This window comes from Triturus cristatus, chromosome 5_1 (genome assembly GCF_964204655.1).
Source record: "Triturus cristatus chromosome 5_1, aTriCri1.1, whole genome shotgun sequence".
Classification (NCBI taxonomy): domain Eukaryota; kingdom Metazoa; phylum Chordata; class Amphibia; order Caudata; family Salamandridae; genus Triturus; species Triturus cristatus.
This window is the reverse complement of record NC_140587.1, coordinates 844,060,710-844,086,714: the sequence shown is the minus strand read 5'-3', so window position 1 is coordinate 844,086,714 and position 26,005 is coordinate 844,060,710. Positions and strand designations below refer to the sequence as shown.

General features: G+C 41.6%; 1 protein-coding gene across 1 annotated transcript in view; it reads left to right on the top strand.

Annotated features, from left to right (window-relative positions):
* The window catches only part of CDH19 (cadherin 19), a 925,430-nt gene that overhangs the window by 632,936 nt on the left and 266,489 nt on the right, over window positions 1–26,005 (top strand). Inside the window, exon 8 of the mRNA XM_085605889.1 lies at window positions 9,588–9,724. Within this exon, the coding sequence (XP_085462015.1) occupies window positions 9,588–9,724 (137 nt within the window). The remainder of the gene's footprint in view (window positions 1–9,587; window positions 9,725–26,005) is intronic.

Here is a 26,005-nt window from a genome sequence, read left to right as displayed (position 1 = left end):
TGGGCGTTGCTCGGGTGTTACTATGTAACATCCATGGATTTTGATGCTTTTCCAGATTTACAAAAACTTGTAAATCTGGGAATGCGCCAAAAAGATACTCCTCACCAGGAGAGTCATAACGATATTTCTCCTTGTTTTTTCAATTTTTATGTGTGCTGCATTGTGCATCACATATAGAAAGAGAAAAAGGCCTCTCAGGATTTTTGGGGGAGGAAGGAATCCTGCTTGCAACTCAGGCACCCATGCACCATGGTGCAGGGGTACCTACACTGGAACTATGCTGCCAGAACGGAGCCAGCGCAAGAGAAAAGGACTGGAATGCACTGTATTGGATAAACACAGTGCATTCCTGCCCTTTCCCTGTGATGCAGGGCAGTACAGCAAGGTGAATTGCTTCTGCCCTGTGCCACAAAACACATGCCCCAGGGATTTTGCATTTGTGGCAAAGGAAAGGGGTGCAGGCATTGCACTCTGACATTAAGCCATACTCCCACCACAAAGGGGACAAACTAGCATTTTGGCTTCCCCTGAAGGCAGAGAGGAAATTTGGCCCCAATTTGCCCCCGGGAAGCAGAAAGATGACAGGACAATATTTTTTAATAAAATAATGGTTTGGGTCTGCCCATCCTAACATCAGGCCCCACCCCACCCCTAAACCCTCAATCTTCTTTCTGCTCCCCTGCGGAACAAAACATCCCATCTCAATGGCAAGCAAGAGGACATTAGATTGTTTTGGGTGTTGTTTTTACATATGGACCAGGAGAGTATGGCTGAATCCCAATATCGTCCCACTTGCCATTGTGAATGGCTGCATGTTTTGAGCTTGGGTATGCCACCAACAGGAGAAAACTACCAGCCCAAGACACTTTGATAAACTAAACAGCGAGGGCAGTCCAGTGTTTATACCATGCATGGGTCTCATAATGTTTCCTACCCGCAATGCACTGCATACCTCAGACTCTGTCTGAAATCATAAATTGTTCATGCATTTCTGTGATGTAAATTTCTGGAATACACAGGGATCCACAAAATTCCTACTCTCCAGCATTACCCCCTCTTGTTCCGATAAAAACACAACCCTTCTTGTATGGACGGGCATAGCATCCACAACAGGAAAACCCCAAAGCGTAATGTGGAAAAATCAACATAGTCTGTCAAAAACCACCTAATTTGCCAATGGGGATAGCTATGTTAACTGGGCCTAATCTTAGCTACCACCTAGAGCAACCCTACCAAACCAACACATTTCAGAATACTCAACACCAAGGTGATTCCAGGGTAGTGTGCTTCATGTGGATCCATTGATGTTTTCTTTACCCCAATGCAATGCAAACCTCAAACTTTGCCTAAAATGACAAATGTGCCTCGCATTTATTTGATGTAATCTTTTTGAATCCACAGAATTCTTACCATTCAACATTCCCCCACTTTTCCCAATAAAAATGGTACCTACTTGTGTAGCTGGATCTAATGACGGCGACAGGAATGGGTCAAACCAGGGTCAATGGAAGCCTCACAGGTGAAGTCCCATTGACCTTAGTTTGATCTCTTCCTGGCACTAGGCCCAACCACACAAGTGAGGCAGCGTTTTTTATTGGGACAAGAAGGGAAACACTGAATGGTTTGAATTATGTAGATCCCTCCTGATTCCAAAACTTTCCATTACAGAAATGGAAGATAAAATGCTTAATTTTAGGTTTGCATGGCATTGTGGTTCAGAAGACCTTGTGGGATTCATGCAAGGCAAACCACCATGGAATCGCCTCGGTGTCTAGTTTTCATAAATGTCTGTGGTTAGTAGGTTTCCATTGGTGGCTGCCCATCATGGCCCTCTATCCATGATCTCTCCATGTAGAGCTTTAGGGCCTCTTGTGTGGCAGTCTCTCAGTCCACCCACACATGTGGGATACCATTGTTATCAAGAGACATGTTCAAGCTCTGGGTGGTATAGAATTTGTGGATCTCCACAGATTCTGGAACATTCTTGCACAGAAAGTTGAGGAAAATGTGTGTTTTTAGTCAAAGTTTGAGGTTTGCAAGGGCTTCAGGGGAGAAAAACCTCAGAAGAACCATGCAAGCCAACAAACCCTGGATTTACCTAGGTATCTAGCTTTCAAAAATGTGCAGGAATGCTAGGTTTCCATAGATGCCGGATGAGCTAGGGTACAAAATCCAAAGCTACGCACAGTGCAAAAAAGGGGTCAGTTTTGAGTGGAAAAATGTGATGTCTCCATATTGCTTTTTGTGCCCTTTCCTGTTGTAGGCACTAGGCCTACCCACACAAGTAAGGTACCATTTTTAGTAAGAGACTTTGTGTAATGCTGGGCGGTAGGAAATTTGTGACTCCTCACAGATTCCAGATGTTTTCCTCTCAGAAATGTGAGGGAAATGTACAATTTTGGTAAATGTTTGCAAGGACACCTGGCTAGGACAACTTTGGAAAAGCCATGCAAGTCACGCCCCCCCTGGATTCCCCCCAGGTGTTTCAGTTTAAAAAAATGTGCAGGTTTACTAGGTTCCCGTAGCTGCCTGCTGAACTAGGGCCCAAAATCCACAGCTACCCACATTAAAAAAAATGGTAATTTCTTTAATGGAAATATTTGGTTTCGTGTTGGTTGCATTTTGGCCCCTTTCCTGTCAATGGCACTAGGCCTAACCACACACACGAGGAACCATTTTTATCTGGAGACTTGAGGGAATGCTGGGTGGTAGGAAATTTGTGGCTCCCTTCAGATTCCAGAACTTTTGCTCACAGAAATGTGTATAAAATATGTGTTTTAGTCAAGGTTTTAGACATGCAAGGGCTTATGGGTAAGAACAACTCCCCCCCCCATGCTAGATTCCACTAGGTGTCTAGTTTTCAGAAATATACAGGTTTGCTAGGTTTCCCTTGGTGTCAACTGAGCTAGGATCCAAAATCCTCAGCTACCCACATTGAAAAAAATGGTCAGTTTTGAGTCGAATATGTGATCTGTCCACATTGGTTTTTGAGCCCTTTCCTGTTGCGGGCATGTGTCGTACCCATATATGTGAGGTACCATTTTTATTGGGAGACTTGGGAGAATACTGGGTGGTCAAAAATGTATGGCTCCCCACAAGTTCCATGAGTTTTCCTCACACAAATGTGAGAAAAATATGTGTTTTCAGTCAAAGTTTGAGGTTTACAAGGATATCTGAGTAGGTAAATCTCGGTAGAGCCATGCAAGTCACACCACCCTGGATTCACCCTAGGTTTCTAATTTTAAAAAAAGTTCAGGTTTTCTGGGTTTCCTTAGCTGCCTGATGAACTAGGGCCCAAAATACACAGCTACCTACATTGCAAAATAATGGCCAGTGGTCACGTTTTAGTGGGAAATTGTGATATGTTCATGGTGAGTTTTGGGTCCTTTCCTGTCGCAGGATATAGTACTACCCACACAAGTGAGGTACCATTTTTATTGAGAGACTTGGGGAAACACAGAATAGCAGAACATTTGTTATTACCAGTTGGATCTTGTTGCATTTGTGCCTTTCAGTTGTAAGCCAGTGTCTATTAAAGAAGACATTTTGAAAAATGCCCTCCGAATCACATGCTAGTATGGCTACCCACAAATTCCGATATGTACAAATGGCCACTGCTTCTAGACTCCAAATATGGTGCCCATTTAAAAAATGCATAGGTTTTGTTCATACCCATTTTTCACTCTACAGATTTCACCATATGAATTGGTCTATACTCGGTATACAATGAGAAACCATTGTAAAATGCAGATCAGTTGTTGGCTCTGGGTACTTCGGGATATATATCCCTATGACCAGAAGTATCTAGCAGACGTTATGGTATTCTGTTTTTGTGAATCAGTCATAGGGGCATAATGTTACAGATGAAAACTTTCTAACAAATTTGTTCCCTAATCATTTTCTATAATTCTTAATTTGAAAAGTTAGTTTCTTCGGGAAAACCTTTAGGGGTCTACACATGTGACCCCTTATGAATTAAGAATGTTGTCTACTTTTACAAAATTGCCTGGATCCCTTAGTTTGTTTCACACCAGTTTTCACCACAAACTGAAAGAAGGTTGAAAGCACTAAAAAAAGGAACAATGGGTTGCCTCTTTGAAAAATTCCCAAACTGCTGCAAAAATAGTTTTTTGATTCAGCTTTGACATGTTTCTGAAATCTGGGATGATGGTCACATTAGCACCGCAAAACCTTTGTTGATGCGCTTTTTAGGAGCGAACAGACACTTTTTTGCAGAGCCCCTTCTTCCTATTTTTCCCCCCAAAAACTCAAATTTGAGCTATGTTTTGGGCATTTTCTCAGTCCCATGCAGGGTAATCTACAAACCCTGGGCACCCTTAGAATTCCCAGGATGTAGGAAAAAGAGCGTGTATTTGGCATGGACACTTGCCGTGGAAAAAAAAGATGGAGTCTTAAGCTCAAACTACCACAAATTGTTTGCACTGGGCAAAGGGGAAACCTCAGCAGTTAAGGGGTTATAATAAAACCCCTTAAAAACGAATGTCTAATTAAGTAAACTTGCTTTAACATATTAAAATTACATGTAATTTAATATTAACAAATAATAAATACATGAAACATAATTATTGGTTTATTATAAATATGTTAACTTTTTAAATTTACAAATAAATGTAACTTTATTTTTTTAAATAAATAATTACATGAATTAAAATTCATTCTGTATATAACTATGAATACTTTTTTAATACATAACAAATTTAAATGTTATAATTTAGTTTTTTATTTAAATATTCACAACATAATTTCAACTCGTTTTAATATATTCTAAATGAGTAAAACTTTAATACAAAATGAAGATATAATGCTGTAGATTTTAGTAATTGTATTCACCATTTAAAATAAATATTTTAAATTAATTTATATTAATATTTACCTTAAAAATATTTTCAATGTTTTTCTTAAGCTTTAAACTTTTCAACTTTTCCCACTACTTTACGAAAGGGAGATCTTCACCCCATAGCAGACATCTTCACCAACATTTGAAAATTTACAAATAGTAACTTTACTCTTGTCAATTAGGCACCGCCCCCTTAAGTCAGGATGTGTAGTCATGTAAGCCTACACTTTGGAGTACATTTTTGTTCGTAAATGATGAATAGCCTGAAGTAGTAAATTTACTACAAAGTTTGAGTAATTTATAAGTTTAGATTAATTTACATGTAAATTTACCTTTGTGAATAAGGTCCAATGTGTTCTGCAGTATGATTGTAGGACTTTATAAAATAAAACTAAACACAAGCATTGGCAAAGTCAATAGGTCACACTTTTTCAAGCAAGCTCTGCCAAAGCTAAAAGATGGTTGTTTTAACTAAACATGCAAGGAAGGTATCAGTTGTGTGAATATGAAATCACAGGGCATCTTCAAATGTAGCATTTACATGCCCTTGGAGATTTCAAAAGCTTCAATCAGCTCTTTCCTGTAGGTTTGGGGGAAATGTCAATTACACCTGCATAATTTGTGTAATTTTGGGAATTTCATGTTATGCTTATAACGTGATATTCCCTAAATTATGAAAATATGTGACTATGGAAGTTTACATGCCATTTGCGGAAAAATTTACTGTGAATGTGCAATTTGCAGTAAATATTTGAACAGTGACCACTCAGGAAGAACAGAACTCAAGTGGCTATTGGTCGCAGTGCTTTTCTTTAAATGCATCCAAAATTTGATGTAGGATGCATTCGCTCTAAAATACAGTTCGAAAGATGGATTTGCATTTTACGTAATTTTGCATACCTCTACATTACGTTGTAGGCTTCAGGGCTGTCACTAGAGGTCCCTCCAATCAGACAGACCTAAGTCCTTACTTTAGCAGGATGTAGTATCTTAGTTTGCTACTGGACTGGAGTGAGACAGCCTCTAGCAGACTGCAGAACAAAAGAGTGTTACAAAAGGTCTAAAGATTCAGACCTAATTCCATTATTGTGCAATCAACAGTACCTTAGTTTGGTATTAGCGGCCTTTGGAGTCAGACTCAAATCCTCTCAGTAGCAGAATTAAATACTGTAGGTATTACTACAGGTCCCTCAAGTAAAACAAACATAGGTTATTGCTGTAATCAGGTTGCAGTACCTTAAGTAGTTACTTGAGATCACCACTGTCACTTCAGTCTCAGGTTACTAGAGAATTAAGAATAGAGTAGATGCCCTTGACTGATTTTGGTAAAGTAAAAAAACAACACAATGGCAAAAATTCCCTTTACAGAGTTCATCCCTTCAATCCAAACTTGCATTTACCTTCTCAAGTCTACCTATTGTTCTTTGTTTTCTATATCCTTACTACATATAATAATACTGGGATATGATGGAAATCAAAGCTCTAAGTGCAACTCCTGTATGTCCTGGAAGGTGTCACTTTAACATTTGTAGGTGATAGCACACACTTGCATGTAGAATGAACAGTGATCTCTATCTAAAATACCAACGTTTTCCAGTTGTGTTCTTATACTATGTGGTCAAGGGGATACTAATGCATAGGGCAACACAATAGATTAGGACCAATGAAATGGGATATGTAAATCTACAGTCCCAGCAAGCAGATTCAAGGCAACTTATGTCTCATGTGTTCTTTGTGAAAGCATTAACAATGAAAGTGAATACATGGAAATGTTCAGAGTGCAAAATTAAAGTGTAGAGTTGAAGCGAGTAAAGTACCTGGTGAGGGAAAATGAAAGCAAGGAAAACATTAGATGGCAGAGAAAGATGTTGACACGTGAGTTCACAGGGAATGGGAGCCAGGAAGACGGGTAGGCAGGAAGGGGGGGAAATGAAACTCAAGGAATGTGGTAGAGAAAGTGACAATACAGAGTGGGAAAGTCAAGAAGGCAGGAAGTGGAGGGAAACTATAAAAGAGTTGAGAATGTGAAAGAGGAGAAGACACGGAGAAAGGAAAGTGGAAAGTGAAGGGAAAGTGAGAGTGCCAAGTGAAATCTGAAAACACAGAGAGGAAGGAGGCAGAGGTATGTAAGTCTAATTCTTGATGGCCCAGCACTTAAACCTAATGGGAACCTTAATTTGACAATGTGCAATGCTATGGACTTTATGTACAGTACATTGAAGCAATGGCAAACCACTAAAAAACTGAGCTCCAATAGCTTATATGGGCTGACTCAAAATCTACTCTTAGTATCACTACTTATATATACATTTTTATTTTTCAGTAATTGTAATATGATTCTGCCCACACAGCTAAATCTGTAACAAGACCTAAAAATAACACTACAATACTTTGGGACATATTCACAAAGGTAAACCTACATGAGTCATTCTGCACATTTAAATGTACTCTTACTCTTCCGAGTAACTTTACTACATTGGGCTAGTCACCATTTATGAGCGTGAAGTTACTCAAAAGTGATGACCTGCATATCTCCACTTACTGAAAAAAGGGTTGAAGCCAAATTTACAACTGTAAAGTTACTACAGTGAAGCAGTGGTAAGTCCAGTAGCACACATGGCCAACTACTGATACTGCAACACCCAGTCATAGAAAATACTGGAGGTAGGGACTTAGACTAGAATCTCAAAGGAAATAATGTTACATTAAATGAAAATATATAAAATCCTTAAAAACATAAACTCATTTAATTTAACATTACAAAAATCTTAATATAAAATCCATATATTTTTTATAAAAATATAATTCAATTATCATTAATTCTATATACCATTTGTAAAAAATGGGTATACATTATAAAATATATCATTTTAACTTAACATTTTTTTTAATTTAAACTTGAGAAAATTCTTTTAATCATATTAAATATACTAAATTAAACTTTAATATTTAACTATGTTATTAATGCTGTAACATTTGTGAAATGTTGTTCTACATTTAAAATAAATATAAAATGAATTTGCATTGATATTAACATGAAAATATCTTTACAATTGTTTTGTCAATTTTAACAAACCTTTTACTTTTCCCTCTGCTTACCATATAAAGTTCTATACCACTGGTTTTAAAAGTAGAACAAACCGAAAAGACCTTACAACATTAATAACATCATTTGAATTTTAAATTCAATTACTATAAATACATTAAATTTAATGAAATAATGCTGCAGAAGTTTGAATTACTAAAAGACCTAAATTAAAACGTATATTTTTTATTCTGTATTACTAATTATTTAAAGATATGTTGAGAGTTGGATCACAGTAATTTAATTATGTTTTTGAAATACTGTGTCACTAATTTTTAAACTAAAAACGGTAATTATAATATCTTATAATAGAATGAAAAATATGATTTACTGTTAGATTTTTTTAACATTGAATTTAAATTATATTTGTAACTATTTTAAATAATTCAGTTCAACCTTAAATCCCTATTTGGGATTTTATTATAAACCCCCACCTTCAATTTTCTCTATGTGGGGGTGTCGACTACCAATAGTTCACCATGTGTGGTGCTGGACTTACTCCAGCTCTGAGTTGGAGGACATTTATGACTTTTTAGGGTTATTTCCGGCTGCAGTAACTTTGGAAGTGCAGTTTGTGAATAGGAATGGTCTTATACTCTTTCGTTAGTGGGTGCACATTCCTCCCTAAAACCCTCCCCAACTCTCCCCTAACCCCGCCTTAATCCTTCCTTAACCCCTCCCATTTAGTAGCAAGTATTACTATTGTGGTACTACTAAGATCATGCAAATGCAGTCTATGAATAGACCATTTATTTTCTACTAAAAAGCAATACTGGAGTAACGTAACAATCAAGGGGGCATATTATCAAGGACGGCGTTAAAATTATCACCGCTTTAGCGGCAGAAAACTGCAGCTAAAGCGGCGATAATCGGCTTGATAATATGCCCTGGAGAATTCCCATAGAAGCCCATGTTTACATCAGAACCTGGGCTTCTATATGAATTCACAAGGGCATATTATCAAGGTCATTATCGCCGCTTTAGCGGCAGTTTTCTGCCGTTAAACGGCGATCATTTTTAATGCCGTCCTTGATAATATGCCCCAAAGTGCTTCCATGCAGTGTAATTTGCAGCCAGGGTACACAATTCAAACATTCAACAATTTCAAATAAAGAGATAAGGACACACGTGAGCCACATTGGCACTAAATAAGCCCAGAACTGTTCTGACTGTGTGTCTCCAACATCTTCCTGCGAGAGGTCATTGTTTCTGTGCGTTCTGTAGTTTTGCTGTTTGCTTTGTGGTGGCCAGCTGTGACAATTAATTCAAGCACACGTGGTGCAACCAGAAATGTTACTTATTCTGAATAGGAATTGAAATGAAACATTTTTTTGTCATTTTTCTTGGATCATAGCAAAACAGATTGGACAATCAAGTTTAGGCTCATGCTTTTTGCTTTATTATGCGGTTCACGGTTGTGCTTGTTTTCTCTCAAGCAGTCTTTCCCTAATTAAAGATTATTCTTTTCGCTTGCTTCTTTTTAAAGGTTACAGTGATTTTTCAAACGTAGCACATTTAGCTTTGCATTAGTAAATATATTTGTCATTTTGAGCTGTTGCTTTTCGGCCAATATCGCATTGATGAAAAACCTTCTTCGGACGGAGGAATCCAAAATTCAGTAATCCTATGTCTTCCTTTCAACAGGTATTCCATTGTGCGGAGCAGACATTCACAGAGAGTTTTCAGCATCGATGCCCTGAATGGAACAATCTCTGTTGCAAAACCTCTGGACAGGGAGATAGCCGCCTGGCACAATATAACAGTCAGAGCCACAGAAGCGAGTAAGTAGAGATTTAAGGGGCGCGCGCTCCACGTTGCCTGCACTTAGCGTAATTATCATTATAATGGCCTCTTCTTCAAAATGGAGAGCACCTGCGGCTCAATCAATAGTCTTCCGTTACTTCTTACATTAAGGCGCATTATTCCCGAGAGGGCTTCGGAGGGAGGTGGAGGTATGCAGGATCGAAGGTCGTGCGCGTTTTTCATAAAATATGCCCTTATGTAATAGAAAAAAAAAATGTTATCGCCGGCTGGAGGAAGCAAAGCTTTCAAGTTACTGTTAGACGTGAATTGTTCCTAAAATACAGGGGATTGAGATGAGTGAGTCCCTGGCTGATTTATTATTTTAGTGTAAAGCAACTCAGCTATCAAAGTTGCTCTGCTGCGTTTTTGCGAGGAAAGAATGCAGCGTAGCGCCATATTTGTTGAAAATGTCCCGCTGCTGCTCGCTTTTCCTGCACTGGTGCAGCAACAGGCTGCCTAGGGCCACCAGCAGTGGTCCGTGGAGGGAGTTCCGTGGGGCGGAAAGGCGGGGCGGGGGAGGGGGGTACTAAACACCGGAACATGGATAATTGGAGGTAAGTAAACAATTAAATACATTTTTAAAAAATCGTAGCGCGCCCTGCATCACAAAATGCGGTGCAGCGCGCACTACGAAATTCGTTTTATTTATTTGTTTACTTACCTCCAATTGTCCATGTTCCGGTGTTTAGTACCCCCGCCCCGCCTTTCCGCCCCACGGAACTCCCTCCACGGACCGCTGCTGAGGGCCACACACAACTTGTTGGGGCGTGGTGCAGAGGTTTCTGGTAGGCAGAGGATTCATAATGGAAACATACCCTTCTAGTACATAATCATATCCCTAGAACCATTATTAAATTCAAAAGGGGCCTATTTACAAGCCCTTTGCGCCGCCGGTGCGTCACTTTTTTTGACGCACCAGCGGCACAGTTGATGGCCCATAATTAAAAGGCCACAGAAAGCCACCCTGCTTGGCTTTTCATGGCTTTGTATACTGCCCCCTTTCAAGCATCACGTGGCGCGAAAGGGACATGCCATGCGTGCTGCTGTGGCTGTTCCCACACAACACCATGTTGTAAATCCTGGAATGCTGAAGTATCCATTTCAGCCGCATTCCCAGATTTACAACATTTCATAAACCTGGGAATGCGTCAGAATGCTATGCCTCCCCAGGGGAAGCATAAGGAGGAGCAACGAGGAGAAATAAACACTATCAATAATTGTTTCTGTGCAGGAAGGGACACAATCATCCCAGCAATGCAGGTGCATGGCAGACAATTGTGCACCAGCGCAGGAATGCGTCATATTGTTGTAAATATGACGTATTCCCTTGCTTTTAATACGACCCAGCTCAGCACAGCATAGTGGCTTGTGGTGCTGCTCTGGATCATATTGTTGTAAATGAGGCTCCATATTCTGAAACCTTCCATGCATAGTAATTGAGCTGAGCAGTACAACACGCAAGTATTCTGTGGAATGATTGGCAATATGAAAACATTTACCATTTTTAGTGCCTTCTTCAAAGAGGCAGTATTTTCGGGTGCAACATGTGGAGAAGTTTGGCTCAATGGTTAGAGTGGCAGACCTTGATGTAGAGGTCTGGCCCGGACCAGGGTTCAATTCCTGCCTTGGCGGGTCTTGGGCTCAATTTCCCCGGACCTGATAATTCTTGCCTTGGTGCCTATTCTAATCATGGGTCACACTCTGCAACTCTGGGCAATAGCTTGCTTAGTCTCCACAACGGCCCCAACAGCGCTAGGATGCCTGGCTTCACCGTGGGGGTGCCCAGGAGTGGGCACTTCACAGGGAAAGGCCAGGAAGGGATCCACAGTGGTATGTGCACAGCGCCTGAGAGACTCTTTTGGGGGTGTGCGGAGCGCTATATAAATGCACTACATTTACATTTACAAACCCAGTCTGGCTATCTTAGTAGGTCAGACTTTGAGTCAAAAACTATAGGTGCTTGTGCTGATCCATCCAAGTTGCACCCAGGTAATACCACCTTAATGCACGGTGGCACAAAACACTATTTGCACTGAAAAAAAGAGAAGCTTTGAAGTGCAAAATATCTTTTGCATTGGATAGAATTAACATCGCAAGAGTTTGCAAACTGTGTGTGACTTGTCCCTAGCGTAAATCCTTACTAAATCTAGACCTGTTTTTTTTTTCTACAAACATTTTTTATGTCGTACGTTTTTGGGGGGAAATCCTAGCTTATACAAGGTGCATAATTTTTTATTTGAATTAAACCAAATTCTCATATCTTCAGAATGGGACAGCAAATAAATTGCCAGTGAAATGGTGAACCATCAGCATCTTAGAAAGGCAAATATTCACTTTAAACTACAGTGCATGACATTCTCCCCAATGGAACGTAGGGCCTGATATAGAGTTTGGTGGGAAGGTACTACATCATAAATGTGACAGATATTCTATTTGCCTTATTACAACTTCATTAGGATAAAATGCATTTGCAATAAGGCAGACAGGATAGCCGTCATCTTTGTGATGAAGTACCCATTTGCCAAACTCTAAATCAGACTCTTAATTTCTTTCATTACTTGAGGACAACAGGAAGTCTGTGGCCTAATATATAGTGAAGGCTTAAGAACAGTAAGTGCTATATTTCAATATGTGTACAAATGTGACAGGGCAAAGGTTATATAAATATTGTAAGACTGATGCTGGTGCATATTATGCACACCATGTTAGCCAAGCAAATACATAGACATTGTCCATAGACAATAAGTAATCACTACCTTAACCCCTTCCATGCTGCGCAGATTCCGCCGCTGTGCTGACGGAATCTTGCGCGGGCGTGGTCATGACGGAACGGTTCCGTCATGAGCACAGCTCAACCGTGGCTCATGACGGAACCGTTCCGTCATGAGCACCGAAGGGGTTAATGTGGCTAAACAACATTTATTTACAAAAGTATTTTTATCAAATATCACTTCATCATGCTGCATGTGTCTGAGGCTTTGAAACTATTATTCACAACATATACACCAACAACTTTGATTCTATGCCTCCAAGCCCATGCAAGGCCCCCCTGTGTCAGTTTTAAAGTTGAACTATTAATGCAAAATGAAGGAAGTGCATGCATAGGTTGTTTCACACAATCAAGGGTCGAAGCCCAATGTAAGAATGTCAGAGATTTACATACTAGTTTAGGATCTATGCAGCAGCAGATTCAACAACTAGAAGAGATCTCCCAAAATAGACCCTCCTTGCCTTCTCACAGCGACAAAGACTGGTGGAAAGCAAATTACCTTCCATTATCACAGAGAGCAGAAATATACTGTTTAAAACCAAGAGGTAGTAAAATACCAACAAGTGAAAAAAACGGATACAATAAAGATAAATATAAAAATACAGGATTTACAGGGTTAAGAAATACAGGCGAGGTACCTCAAATTAGGGATCAATTAGTCATGTGGCTTGCATGCCGTAATGGTGTCTATTATATAATGGAATTGTTCCAGAATTACAGAGCACATGCTGACCATTGTTACACCAGCAAGAAACAGAAAGACTGTCAAAGACTGTCCAGTGAGGTTGTGGCACTCAGAGGTACCTTGAAGATAGAAATAGTCAGGTTGGGTCACACATTTAGGTGCATTCTGCTGCTGATACAGTGCAGGATGGTTGGATCAGGCCTTGCAACTTCAAGAGTAACTATCCCAGCAGTTACTTTTCCACCCATATCATTCTACCCTCAGTGACACAGAGGTGGCAACTTACAGTGCTAACACTTCTCATGTAAGGCTTGTGTCTTCGAGAGATAAGTGCTTGATTGATAATGGATTCTGCCTAAGCCCTTGTTGGGTTTCAGAATTCAAAACCATGCCACATGACTGACTGTCCAGTGACTCTCTCCTATTTTTTAGAATCACTGGGCTTTCAGGTGAAAGTTTCCCTTTCCTACTTTTGACCCATGGCTCTGGCCCATCTTTAAAGCCTTGCAGAGACATGTGCTGAATATGAGTGACTGGACCACAGCTCTTTTAGCTTCCCGATATGCAAGCCCAGCAAAGAAATTCAGGGAGTTCAGCCCCTACAGCCCCCATAAACATTAACCTGATATGTGGATCACTCCATAGCCATGACTGGCTTTCAAGAAGCACTGGCTACATACTGGTCAGTTGCCTCTCTAGGGCCCTATTACACATGGCTGTGCCGGCGCTAGTTGTCGCTGTGCGCCCGAATATGCCCCCGATGGCATTACAGAGGATAGGTTTGTAACGCGCCGTGATGTTGGTGCAGTCTTGGAGCTCTGTGTTTATGTGCGTTTGTGTCTGTGCACATATTGTATTAGCGCACTGACCCAAACGCACATTAACACAAACATACTCTGGCGCACAGCGACAACTAGCACCTGCGCAGCCATGTGTAATATGGCCCCTAGTCTCTTGAGTTTAGTCTTTTGCATTGTGGGAGTAGCCCACAAATATGGGGGTCTGTGTAAAGCCTTTGTATTGATTGGATTGGTCTTTCAATATTAAGTCCAATTACATTGTTGAAGAAAGGCGTATGTGTATATATTGATCACCTTTGAGAAGCATGTTTCTGCAATAAAATTCGAAGCCCAGGTTCTTTTGAGTTATTCAGGAAATACCCACTATTCTCCTGGCTATAAGTAACTGTGTTTAGTTCGGATTCGTGATCCATAAATCCATAAAACATACAACAATTTAAAATATGCAATATATAAATTGATCAAACCCCAATTTAAAATTCAATAACATTTAAATTAAAGACCAGATATTAGCTCTTCATCATAATGTGCAAAATAGCATTACAGTAATGCGATGTAATAAAAATAAGGTGCAATTCCATGGGAAACAAAATATGATAATGTGAGATAGAGTTCATGTTATATCGCGTCGCACTCATGATGAGAGATCAGAAAATTACAGAGTTAAAGTGCATCGAGATAAGATTTAGAAGTATTAACTAGCCAATAACAAGTATTAATGGATACATTCACTATACAATTCAGATATAAAGACAGTGATTGGCACTGAGTCATGCTGTGCAAGACAGCAATACAGTAATTCAGCATAATGAGAATAGGCTACAATTCCATAAAAAATAAAACTAAGGTGACATGTGGTAGGATTCACATTGTATCAAGTCAAGTCAAGCCAAAGTAAACTATATCCTGCCAACGGCCATAAAAGCATTCATAAAATATAAAATCACTGGTTAATAAATTCATCTGGTACAGAATCATAGAAAATACCCAATTTTCAAATGGAAATTTTGAGATACAATTATAAAAAATGTGGACTTCAAGGATTTAAGGCTGACCTCTTGTTAAAGATACAGCGTCACAAAAAGCGTCCAGAAGTATTTTTTCCAACTTCCAAGCTGACCAGTTCCATCTTGATGTGCACTGCTGGCCTCTGCTGGAGTGAGTTTTGACTCCCAAGAGCTATCCCCAATGTCCTGGTCCCCTGGCTGGTGTCAAGGTGTACCTGATACCTAGGACTTAAAAGCCTTTAGACTCCAAAGAACTCTGGAGGGCTGAGACCAAGCTGGCATCCCGATCCACTGTTGGGCCAAAGCTTCCAGAACTGCCGCTCAGAGCTCTACAGCAGCAGCAAATTCGACTCAGTGGGACATTGTGGAGAAGATATCTGGCCTTGTGGAGCTCTCTTTGGCTACAGTCTGCAGCCTCGCCCTGCTGTAAGAATTCAAATTCTAAAAAATGAGAAAGTCAGGAGAGAGAGATCTTCAGATACCAAAAGTACCTGGCCTGCGAGAGTGATTCCTTGGTGGCGAAATTCAAATTACTCCCACTTGGAGTTTTCTTGCCAAAGATCAACATCGTCATCGAGATCTTGTTGAATGGAAGTCCAGATTTTTAACTCCTATTTCTGAGACTAATTTAGCAGGTAAAACCTGATGACCGCAGTTGATGCTGTTTTGAACCTTAAACTTAAAAAATTCATAACACTGGTTTCCCTTATAGGATTACTGTTGTTTTGGTGTCTGTCCGTTTAATAAAATTGACTCTAGTTTCCCAAATTTGTTTGGAATTTTCCTTGTGTTGTGTTTTGACATTATTACTATTTCAGTACTGCATAAATACAATAGGCATTTCCTCTGAGTTGAGCCTATCTCCTCTGTATCATAGCTACTATAGAGTTAAGCTCAGTTTAATTCAGTGACTTTAAGGGTTCACCCTGACAGTTGTGGTTAGTATTTAAGATTGGTATTCACCCCACCACCCAATACCCAATATTTCTTACATTGTTTATAAAAGTATCTCCCATGAGAGTTGATAATAGTAGAGCCAATTCACGAAGGCATGAAAAAGGTCGCAAACAAGTAATACAGGAGTACTACTTTACATACTCCAATATTTCTTTCTGGATAGATCCTGTTATGTTTTTTGACATTTTAAATTAATCAGACACTTTCTTGTCCCGAGTCTCACACTGAAAGTATATGCAAAGTGATGCAGCTCTAATGGTTCAGATTACATGTACGCACCTTCCTTTATCTTGGGCTAATTTAATAAACTGGGCACATACCTCAACTCTGTGGTCATGTCATGATACAGAAAGGTGAACCAATTAGTAATGAAAGAAAGCAAGATGGTCTAAAGATTTATGTTATTTATTTTATTTTATATATCAGAGCACTTTTATCCATCTGCTTTGGACGGAGAACAAAGGTTATAAAGGTTTTATGATAACAAGAATACAAAAACTTTCCATAATTTAATTACAGTTAGTTGGGTAATTCAAGCAGATGGGTTTTCAAACAAATTTTTAAAGATGCATGCGGTAGATACATTTCTATGAAAATGAGAGCTCATTTCAAAACCTCGAAGCTAGAAGAACAAAGAGGCAGAAGTAAAATAAAGCTCATTGAGGTCATATGGGTGATTAAAAAAGACTCAGGGCAGCAGAACAAAGAGTTTAAGGTGGGTATGTAAAAGGGCCAAGGGGAACTTATTTGAATATGAGAGAACGTTTATTAAACCTAAATAGAAAAAGCAAAGGTAGCCAGTGACATTGAACATGGTAAGGAGCTATGTGTGTGTGGCATGATGGAGAAACAAATAAAAATGAACACAAGAATTTTGAATAATCCTAAGTGTAGCAATATTATGTTTAGGAAGTCACATATAATTAAATATTCTGTAAGATGAGAAAAGACAAGAATGTTGAGCAGGCGTTTCTGAAGAGAGAAAATAAAACATGATCTGATTTATGCATGCAATATATGTTAAAGCAGCAAAATTGAGAGATCGAGGAAATTTGAAGAAAAAAGTTCAGTAAAGAATCAAACTCAAAGCCAAAATTATTACAAAAGTTGGAAAAGGCACTTAAGGCAGCAGAAAAATGAATATATAATGGAAGACAAAGGAAAGGCAAAAAAGTACCAGAAAAAGAAACCCTGGAAAGGGCAAGTAAACATTATGCCAACATAGAATCCCTCCAGTTTATCAAAAATGTATGATCACAAAAATAGGAGGGACATCAGTCCCAAGAATACCCAGTATGAGATAGTAAATAAATGGAATTCACAAGAGACTAGTGATCCATTCTGTCAAAAGCACACCTGTGTCATGGCAGTGAGTATGCTGAGGAGGAAGCTTCTTGTTGGTTTCTTCTGCGTTTATAGTACCAATGAAACCCTCTGTTTTGTGAGTGACCTCCATGATGGACATCCTAACACTCTGCTATGATTTTCCCTCAGATGTTGTCACTTTATCTTGGTGCCTTTAAGCAGTGACATCAATTTTGGGATCCAGGAGACAGGAAACTGCTTACCTAAGTCCTTTTATATGTGTCTTTTCAGAGCACAGTGATTTCCATTCAGTAGGAATATTTTCAGAGGAAAAATATAATTTCTCTCACAAAATTGACCTCTCCTCTGTCCATACCCTGCTATCTTTCTATTTCATTCCCATGGTCAAAGGAGAACAATCATTGAAAAGTTTGAGAATCACATTTGCAATTTACGAAGTACATAGATCAAGGAAAAAATATAGGGCCAGATTTATCAAATAGTTGTGCTGCCGTTGCGCCACACAATGGGGCCCAAGAGTGACAAATATGCTAGGTTAGATCTATCAAGTCACATAAGGTGACCTTGCATGTCCCTGTGTGTCTTCATAAATCTAGAGTAATGCAGTGCAAATCACTGTGCTGCATTACTGTGCCGCAGGGAGGCGTTCCATGGGAGCAGCATGGGTGTTCCCATGCATCCATCCATGGATTTTGGCACATTCCCAGATTCATCATTGCGGGTAGACCTGGGAATGTGTCAAAATGCTATGCCTCCCCAGGTTAGGCGCAACAAGGAAAATTCTTTATTTTTCCTCATCTTTTCCTCTGTCTATGTGTGCTGCATTCTGCAGCACAAATAGAAAGAGGAAAATGCCTCTGAGGATTATTTTTGTGCATGAAGATGCCCCTTCCTGCACAAAACAATCCTGCCTACAATGTGGGCACCCTTGCATCAAGGCACAAGGGTGCCTTCGTTGGTGCTAGGCAGCCAAAATGGTGCCAGCTCAAGGAAAGAACAGGAATGAGGCATCTTATGTTAAATACGGCGCATTCCTGTCCTTTCATGGAGCGTAGGAAGGTGGATTACTGTGCTGCGTGAAACCTTGCTAAATGAGGCCCATGGGCTGTATTATAAAAAGTGCCCTGGGACGCAACAGGCATGTGCATCGTCTATGCACACTCCTGGGGCACTTTGGTATTACAGAAAGGGCCACTGACACTTGTGCAGCCCTTTCTGTAATACAGATTGCACTGGAGCACACATGGTGCCAGAACTATCACTCGAGGGTGTTCCCTCATTTGCGTGGGGGTGTGGTCCCATGCAAATGAGGGAATCTCTTTGCCTCTGCACCCGTGCCTTATTAGAAACGCGGGCACAGAGGAAAATAATCTGTCAAGAGGCTCACTGACCCCTGATAGCAGCCCTCTGAAATGTGGAAAGGCAGTTTTATAGACCTCCCTCTGCCCCAAACATCCTCTTGCAGGTGGGTGCAGTCACTCACTGCTCCCGCCAGCAAGGGGATCTCTAATCCCCCTTAAAAGTGCAGACAGGTTGCCATCAGCCCAGTGAAACACGGAGCGGCTTTGACGCAGCCGCTCTGCATTTCACTTGAATGCGCTGCCCCCAGGGCAGCACAACTTCACAGCTGCCCTGGAGCCTGCGCATTCACTGTGATACGGCGCACTATGTGCAAAATGTGCACATCGCATAATACAGCTCCATATATTATAGTTCCAAATGTAAGAAAGGCATAGCCCAGTTGCCTAATTCAACTGTTGCACATATAAGGGTCAACCTAAGATTAGCAGGTTTTCCTAATAAGGTTAAATACAGAACACTTGTTACAACATCCATCCCGCACTAAATTGATGGAGTAGTGAAATGGTGTTGACTTGCAAATAGGCCCTGTAGAAATTTCATTTACTTCAGCATAATCTTACAGAATTTCCAGATCATGATTGTTATGCGTAATATCTGAGATTATACCATAATACAGTGTAATTTGTATGTAATCGATTGGGTAAAAACTCTATAACAAGAGCATAGTAATAACATGAATGAACTCAACATGAGAGGCTGATGGTTTTACACTCTTGTTATAGCATATATTATGTCCTTGTGTCCATTTTGAATGCAAAGTGCCAGACCACCATTAAGCAAGGTTTCGTTCAGATAAAATAGAAAAAACTATCATCGGAGGCACAGGAACAATGATTACAAATGGGAGCAAAGCAGCTGTTGTTGCAATTTAGCACTGTTTTTTAGAGCTAAACAAGTCTTTCCTTCCATTTTGAATTCAAAATCGAAAGTGGCTTGTCCAGTGATTTTGCTTAATTTTAGGCAGTTTGTGTAAGTTACTCAGTGAAAATGACAGGCATTTTACTTGCACTTACTTGCACAGTAGAACTTCGGAGACTGAATCCCAGTTAAAGAATTTCAGTGATCCTGATCAAAGTATAAAACAAATGTGCGTTTCTCGGTTTCAATAACAGCGGAAGCTCCAAGAGACTACTAAATTCACAGTCTAGAACATCTCAGAAATATCAATTCAGTCATCTCTGATGGAATGTGGGTTCCTAGTGCCATGTAAAATAAGTGTTTTTATAACACTTACTGCACCTAAAAGACATTAGAAAATCCAATTGACCTCGCCTGTGTCATATATATATATTTATATACTTTTCTTAAGGTTTGTGCAAAAACGTTCTTAAATGTGCGCTGTGACTGCAAATCATATGTGTGTTAGAAATGGGGGTCTCTAGTTGGCAGTGATTTACACCCTGTCCAAGTAGGGACTCTTCCTTCTAGTCAGGATAAGGGGATAATGTTGTGTCAAAATAATTATTCCAAGGGCCACACTTACCATTGGCCCGCAATATCCATTAAATAAGGAGCAGTTGGCAACGTGGAAGGTTCAAACGTTTATTAATCACCATAGATCTCTATATAGAGGAGCCTCGTCGATCCTCACCCATCAGGTGCGCCGAGGAAGACTGCTGGCTCCTTGACAGTAACACACTTTTATACATTATCAGCACAGCATACAAAACCTTATATGAGGAAAAGTACCAGTTAGTCCTGGCGCCCCTAATGAGCTCATGCCTATTTCTAGTTTCGGTTACACATACAAAGGGTTACTATCTTTACAGAGAAGGTCGGAAGGGTGACTCCCTTCTCGTCCCAGGTCTGGAGGAATTCGCTTGATACTCCCTTTTAGCAGATGTGACCTTGCTTCTCAGCAACTCTGTCTGTCTCCTAATAATTACCGTGAAAAGGGAAGGCAGATGGTGTGTAAGAGGGCCACGTGACTCTTAAGCGAAAGAGCCGCAATCCAAGATGGAGGCAGTTTGGTTCTCGGCCCTTTTGTCAGGCTAAACGTAAAGGGGATTTCGATCCTTCGAATGTACCATGGCTAAGCATACCGTCATTAGATATACTGCGCTATCATACCATAATAACTTGAATACCTCAGAACGGCCCTTTAGCGCAGCATAGCTAATAACGAAGTCAGTCTTCGAAAATACCCTCATCAATCTGCATTAAATCATGCGTCTCTTTCTGGGTCCGTTGAGCATCGATTCTGGTTTGGTTGGACGTGGGCTTAGGAATGGATCGGCGAACCTGAGTAGCACAATATGCACAACAGGCCGGCCCGCATTGCAGGCAAATGCAACAGGTAAAAAGGAATCCTACCGCCCCCAGGAGAATCATAAATAACTTCCATCCCCAGGCGGTCACCAAACCCCAGAACCACCCGGACAATGACCAAGTACCAGTGTCGGTGTGAATTTCAGAGGCTAGTCGATGCAGTTTCTGGATAGCTAGATGAACGGAAGGGGCGTAGTCAGGTATATATACACAACAGGAACTGCCGATGACCCTACAAGCTCCACCTCGATCAGCTAGGATAACGTCTAAAACAAGACGATTTTGAAGGGTCACGAGCCGGGTCGCCTGGAGCTCCACTGTGATATTAGTCAATATCCCTGCCGTAGTGTTAATCACCCCCTCCACCACTCTGGATAACCTCCTAACCTCCTTACTATTTAGGATGGGTCCCCATATGGGCAACGCTCCTTTTATAATATCAACAAAATGTTGCGCTGGAGTATCGGTTTGGTCAGTGGCATCATTACTGGCGCCTACAGCTGTTAAGCTTCGTCGATTTAAAGTATGAGACTTATGATAGTCAGAAGGAGCTATGTACACCGGGGGGTAAAGGAAAGACAAGTAACACCTACCCATCCACCCTCTGGGCAACCAGGTATAGGCGTTTTCACCACATACAAAATAAACATTGGGAGGGGTGAGTGTAGGGGGGCTACTGTATGTCTGTAGTTTATAAGTGTAATTACATCTGCTATATCCTACGAACAAATGCCCCATCCCCTGCACACAGAAAGAGGAGGATGTATTCAACACCGGGACCGGAATGATTTTTTCATTTGAGACATTTCGCTCTTGGAAGTATTTGAAATATTCAGTAAAGTTAAAAGTCATGAAATCCAGTATTTCATCCCTCAACCAGGTATCATTTTCATGATCAGTATACACATTCATACAGGCGGTGGGGTCAAGGGTACCATCCGTTCCCTCAGCATTAGGGGTGAAACCTTGGTGTGTCTCTATGTATGCTAAAATCAAGGCATAATCCTTCTCTCAGAATCGACGTTCATCTATAGCATAGTGTTCGTACAACATGGACAACATTTTAAACCAGGCTTCACAACTACCTAGGTAAGAAAAAGGCACTGATATAAACAAGTCTTGCTTATGCATTACTGACGGGAGAAGCCCACAGACCCAACAATCAGTAACATTTGTAGAACTATGAGTCTGGTGCAGCATTTCGATAAAGGCATTATGGACATATGTCTGTCGATGTCTTTCTTTATGAGGAGCGAAAGTCTGGAAATGATGTTCTTTAGGAGCAGGAGTAGACATTATCAGGGTGTGCACAGGATGACGAAGTTCCAAATATATGAACAAACCTAAGCATAGTACAAATGATACCATCAGTATAAAAATGAAAACAACTTTGACACGCAAGCTCCATGAAGAGAACATTGGCAAATGCGGGGGATCAGCACGGGGTGGTAGGGGACGCCCGTCTTCAGGGACAAAACGAGCAAAAGGGTACATTTTCCTCACTAAAAGTCCAATATAATCTCGGGCAACAAGGGGGGTCTACAAGCAGTCTGACCTGCCGGAGGGTGCTTCTTTCCTGTGTCCGTTCAGAGCCTCACAGGCAGACTCCTATTGTTCAGAAAAACAAAAAAGGGAAAAAAAGCAAAAATTTCTCGCGATGGAGTCACACTTGACGCAACTCATGCTGAAAAGAGATCTCCACCTGGGCCCCTGTTCGTCTCATCAATGTCTCTATCTTCGTTCTGAACAGAGCTTTACTTAAAGTTCCATGCTCTCAACGAGTTCAGTCCAGTGTTCCGACAATCCTCAGGTCTCTGCAGCGGCCTCCAGCTGCACTTGCCGGGGCTAGACCTGGGACTCGTTTATTTTCTGGGCCGCAGGTGATATCGATCCCGATCAGGGGTTTCAGGATTCGTGAACAAGGTGGGCACAGTGGGGTCAGATGAGGAGCTGGGCTCCCAACCAGATTCTTCACTTTGGACGATTGGGTGGCGACAAAAAGGGGTTTCAATGCCCTCAGCACTCTCCCCTCGCCCGTCAACCTCTCTGCGGGTGTCCGGGGAAAGTGACTCTTCTGCGCTGGGCTCACCCTGAGTCGGCTGACCTTCCTCCTGGTCCAGTTGCTCCCTTGGCAATGGGAGAGGAACTCGCTTAAGATGGGAGATATGGATCCAGTGCTGCTTCCCTTCGACTTTCACCGCTGTTCGCGTGGCCAGGAGCACTTGATAAGGCCGGGACCAGCGCGGATCCAAACTCGATTTCCGTTGGTAGTTTCGGACCAGGACCCACTGTCCTGGTTCTACGCCGTGTCCAGGACCCTCCGGCAGGGGCTGCAGTGTGGCAGATATCTGTTGATGAATGGAACGAAGATCTTTAGTCAGAGCATACAAGTAATCAGTCAACATAGGATATTCAATGTCCCTGAAAGACTTGGGCCGGGGTACTCCCCATACGTTGGCGGGTCTGCCAAAGATGACTTCGTAAGGGGAGATACCACTCCGGGAATTGGGAGTAGTTCTTACGGACAACAGGGCCAGGGGGAGGAGATCGGGCCATTTTAATCCCGTCGTATCCTGGAGCTTAGCCAATCGCAGTTTTAAGATTCCGTTATATTTTTCAACTAGACCCGCTGACTGGGGATGTCGAGCGGCATGAAACTTCTGCCGGATGGACAGGCCCTTGCATACATACTTAACTAAGTTAGCATTAAAATGGGTCCCATTGTCACTCCAAATCACCCTTGGCAACCCATATCGAGGAAAGAACTCTTTTACCAGGGCTTTCGCCGTTGCCAATGCAGTGTTCTCCTTCGTGGGATACGCTTCTACCCATTTGCTAAAGGTACAAATCACCACCAGCACATATTTCAGATTGTTAACTCGTTCTAGCTGTATGTAATCCATTTGGAGTACTTCGAAAGGCAAGGTGGGTGGTGCAAAACTACCGGCTAGGACGGGGATACTAACCCCAGGATTATGCTGGAGACAAATTATACAATGTTGGACCAAGTTCCTAGCTGTCTTGGGGATATTGACATTATACCAGACAGAATCCAATATGGCACAGATGGCCTGAACTCCTACATGCGAAGGTCCGTGTGCCATGGTTACCACTGCATTTACAAAGGCGTTCGGTAGCAACCATCTACACCTTTCTGACAGGTCGGTCCAACACCCATTCTCATCAAGCCTCCCCACTTGCTCTCGCCAGTATATCAGTTCTTCCGAGGTCGCCTCTTTCTGTAGCTCTTTCACGCTATTTATGGTGTTATTAAAAACCTCTGCTTCTATCATTTTTGTCACTACAAGCATGGAAGTGGTGTCAGACCGGGCTGTTTCTTTTGCGATCTGGTCTGCAAAGGCATTTCCCCTCCCCACATCATCAGTTATAGTTTTGTGTGCACTGCATTTGACTATAGCCAGGGTCTTGGGCAATGTTAACGCGGCTAATAACCGTTCAACTAGTGGCCCATTCTTTATTCTCTCACCGTGAGATGTCAAGAATCCTCTTTCTGCCCACAACCTCCCGAAGCTGTGCGCTACACCGAACGCATACTGGCTGTCGGTGTAGACGTTCAGCTTGATGCCTTTTCCTAGCTCGCAAGCCCTGAATAATGCAACCAATTCGGCTGCCTGGGCTGACCGGTATGGTATCTTCGCTGCCTCGACTACCGTTTGTAGAGTAGTGATCGCATAGGCCTCAGCTGTCTTACCATCCGGTAATCTGAAACATGACCCATCTACATATAATTCCCCTTGGGCATCAGAGAGTGGGGTGTCAGTTAGGTCTATCCGACCCTTGGTTTCTTCTTCAGTTCGAAAGATACAATCATGCATGTCTTGTCCACCGCCCTCCGAAGGGAGGGGTAACAACGTGGCAGGGTTCAAATAAACACATCTTTTGATCGTTATGTGAGGTGAAAACAGGGTCAATTCGTACCCCGTAAGACGCGCACTAGTTAAGTGCTGCGTCTGTGTCCTGTTTAGTAATACGTCCACAGCATGAGGCACCATCACTGTCAGATCCGTATTCAGGACTAGCCCTTCCGATTGTCTGATGGTTATGGCAACTGCCGCTACAGCCCTCAGGCAACTGGGAAGCGCTCTGGCGACGTTGTCCAAAACCGCCGAGAAATATGCACAAGGCCTTTGCTTACCACCAAAGTCTTGTTTCAACACTGAAAGAGAACAACCGTCCACCTCATGCACATAGAGCACAAAAGGTTTCCGGTAGTCAGGGGTGCCAAGCACAGGAGCAGAGCAAAGAGCAGTTTTCAGAGCGGAAAAAGCGGTCTGGCATTCGTCAGTCCAAGGTAAAGGTTCATGCACATCCTTCGTAGTTAGATACAGGAAAGGTTTAGTCAAGAGAGAATAGTTAGCAATCCATTGGCGACAGTAGGAGGTTATGCCAAGCAAAGCACGGACATCACGTTGCGTGCGAGGAACAGGCATGTTAGTTATGGTTGCAATACGTTCAGCAGTTAACCGTCTTCCCTCCTTCGACAGGAGATGACCGAGATAGGTCACCTCCGGTCGACAATATTGAAATTTGGAGAGCGACACCTTGTTACCGTGAGTGGCCAGATGTCGTAGCAGGGTAACCGTGGCATCGCGGCAACCCTGTTCTGTATCAGAAGCCACAAGAAGGTCATCAACATACTGCAACAGGACATTACCTGGGGGCAATTGCAAAGAGTCCAATACCCTCTTCAGGGCTTGGCTATAAATACTAGGACTTTCAGTGTACCCCTGGGGAGCGCGACAGAATCTGAAACTGCGGCCTCCTAATGAGAAACCGAACAAATGTCTACTATCCGGATGAATGGGAATACTAAAGAACGCATTCTTTAAATCAATCACCGAGAAAAATGTGGCAGTGGGAGGAATCATTGTTAAAATAGAATTGATGTCCGGCACCACAGGATACTGGGGTACCACAATTTTATTGATTTCTCGTAGGTCAATCACAAATCGATAGGTATTAGCATAATCAGGGGACTGGGGTACAGGGGCTCGTTTAAGAATCGGGAGAATCGGACTGTTGCAGGTATTGGACACTGTTTCTTCCACCACCCCTGTTTTAAT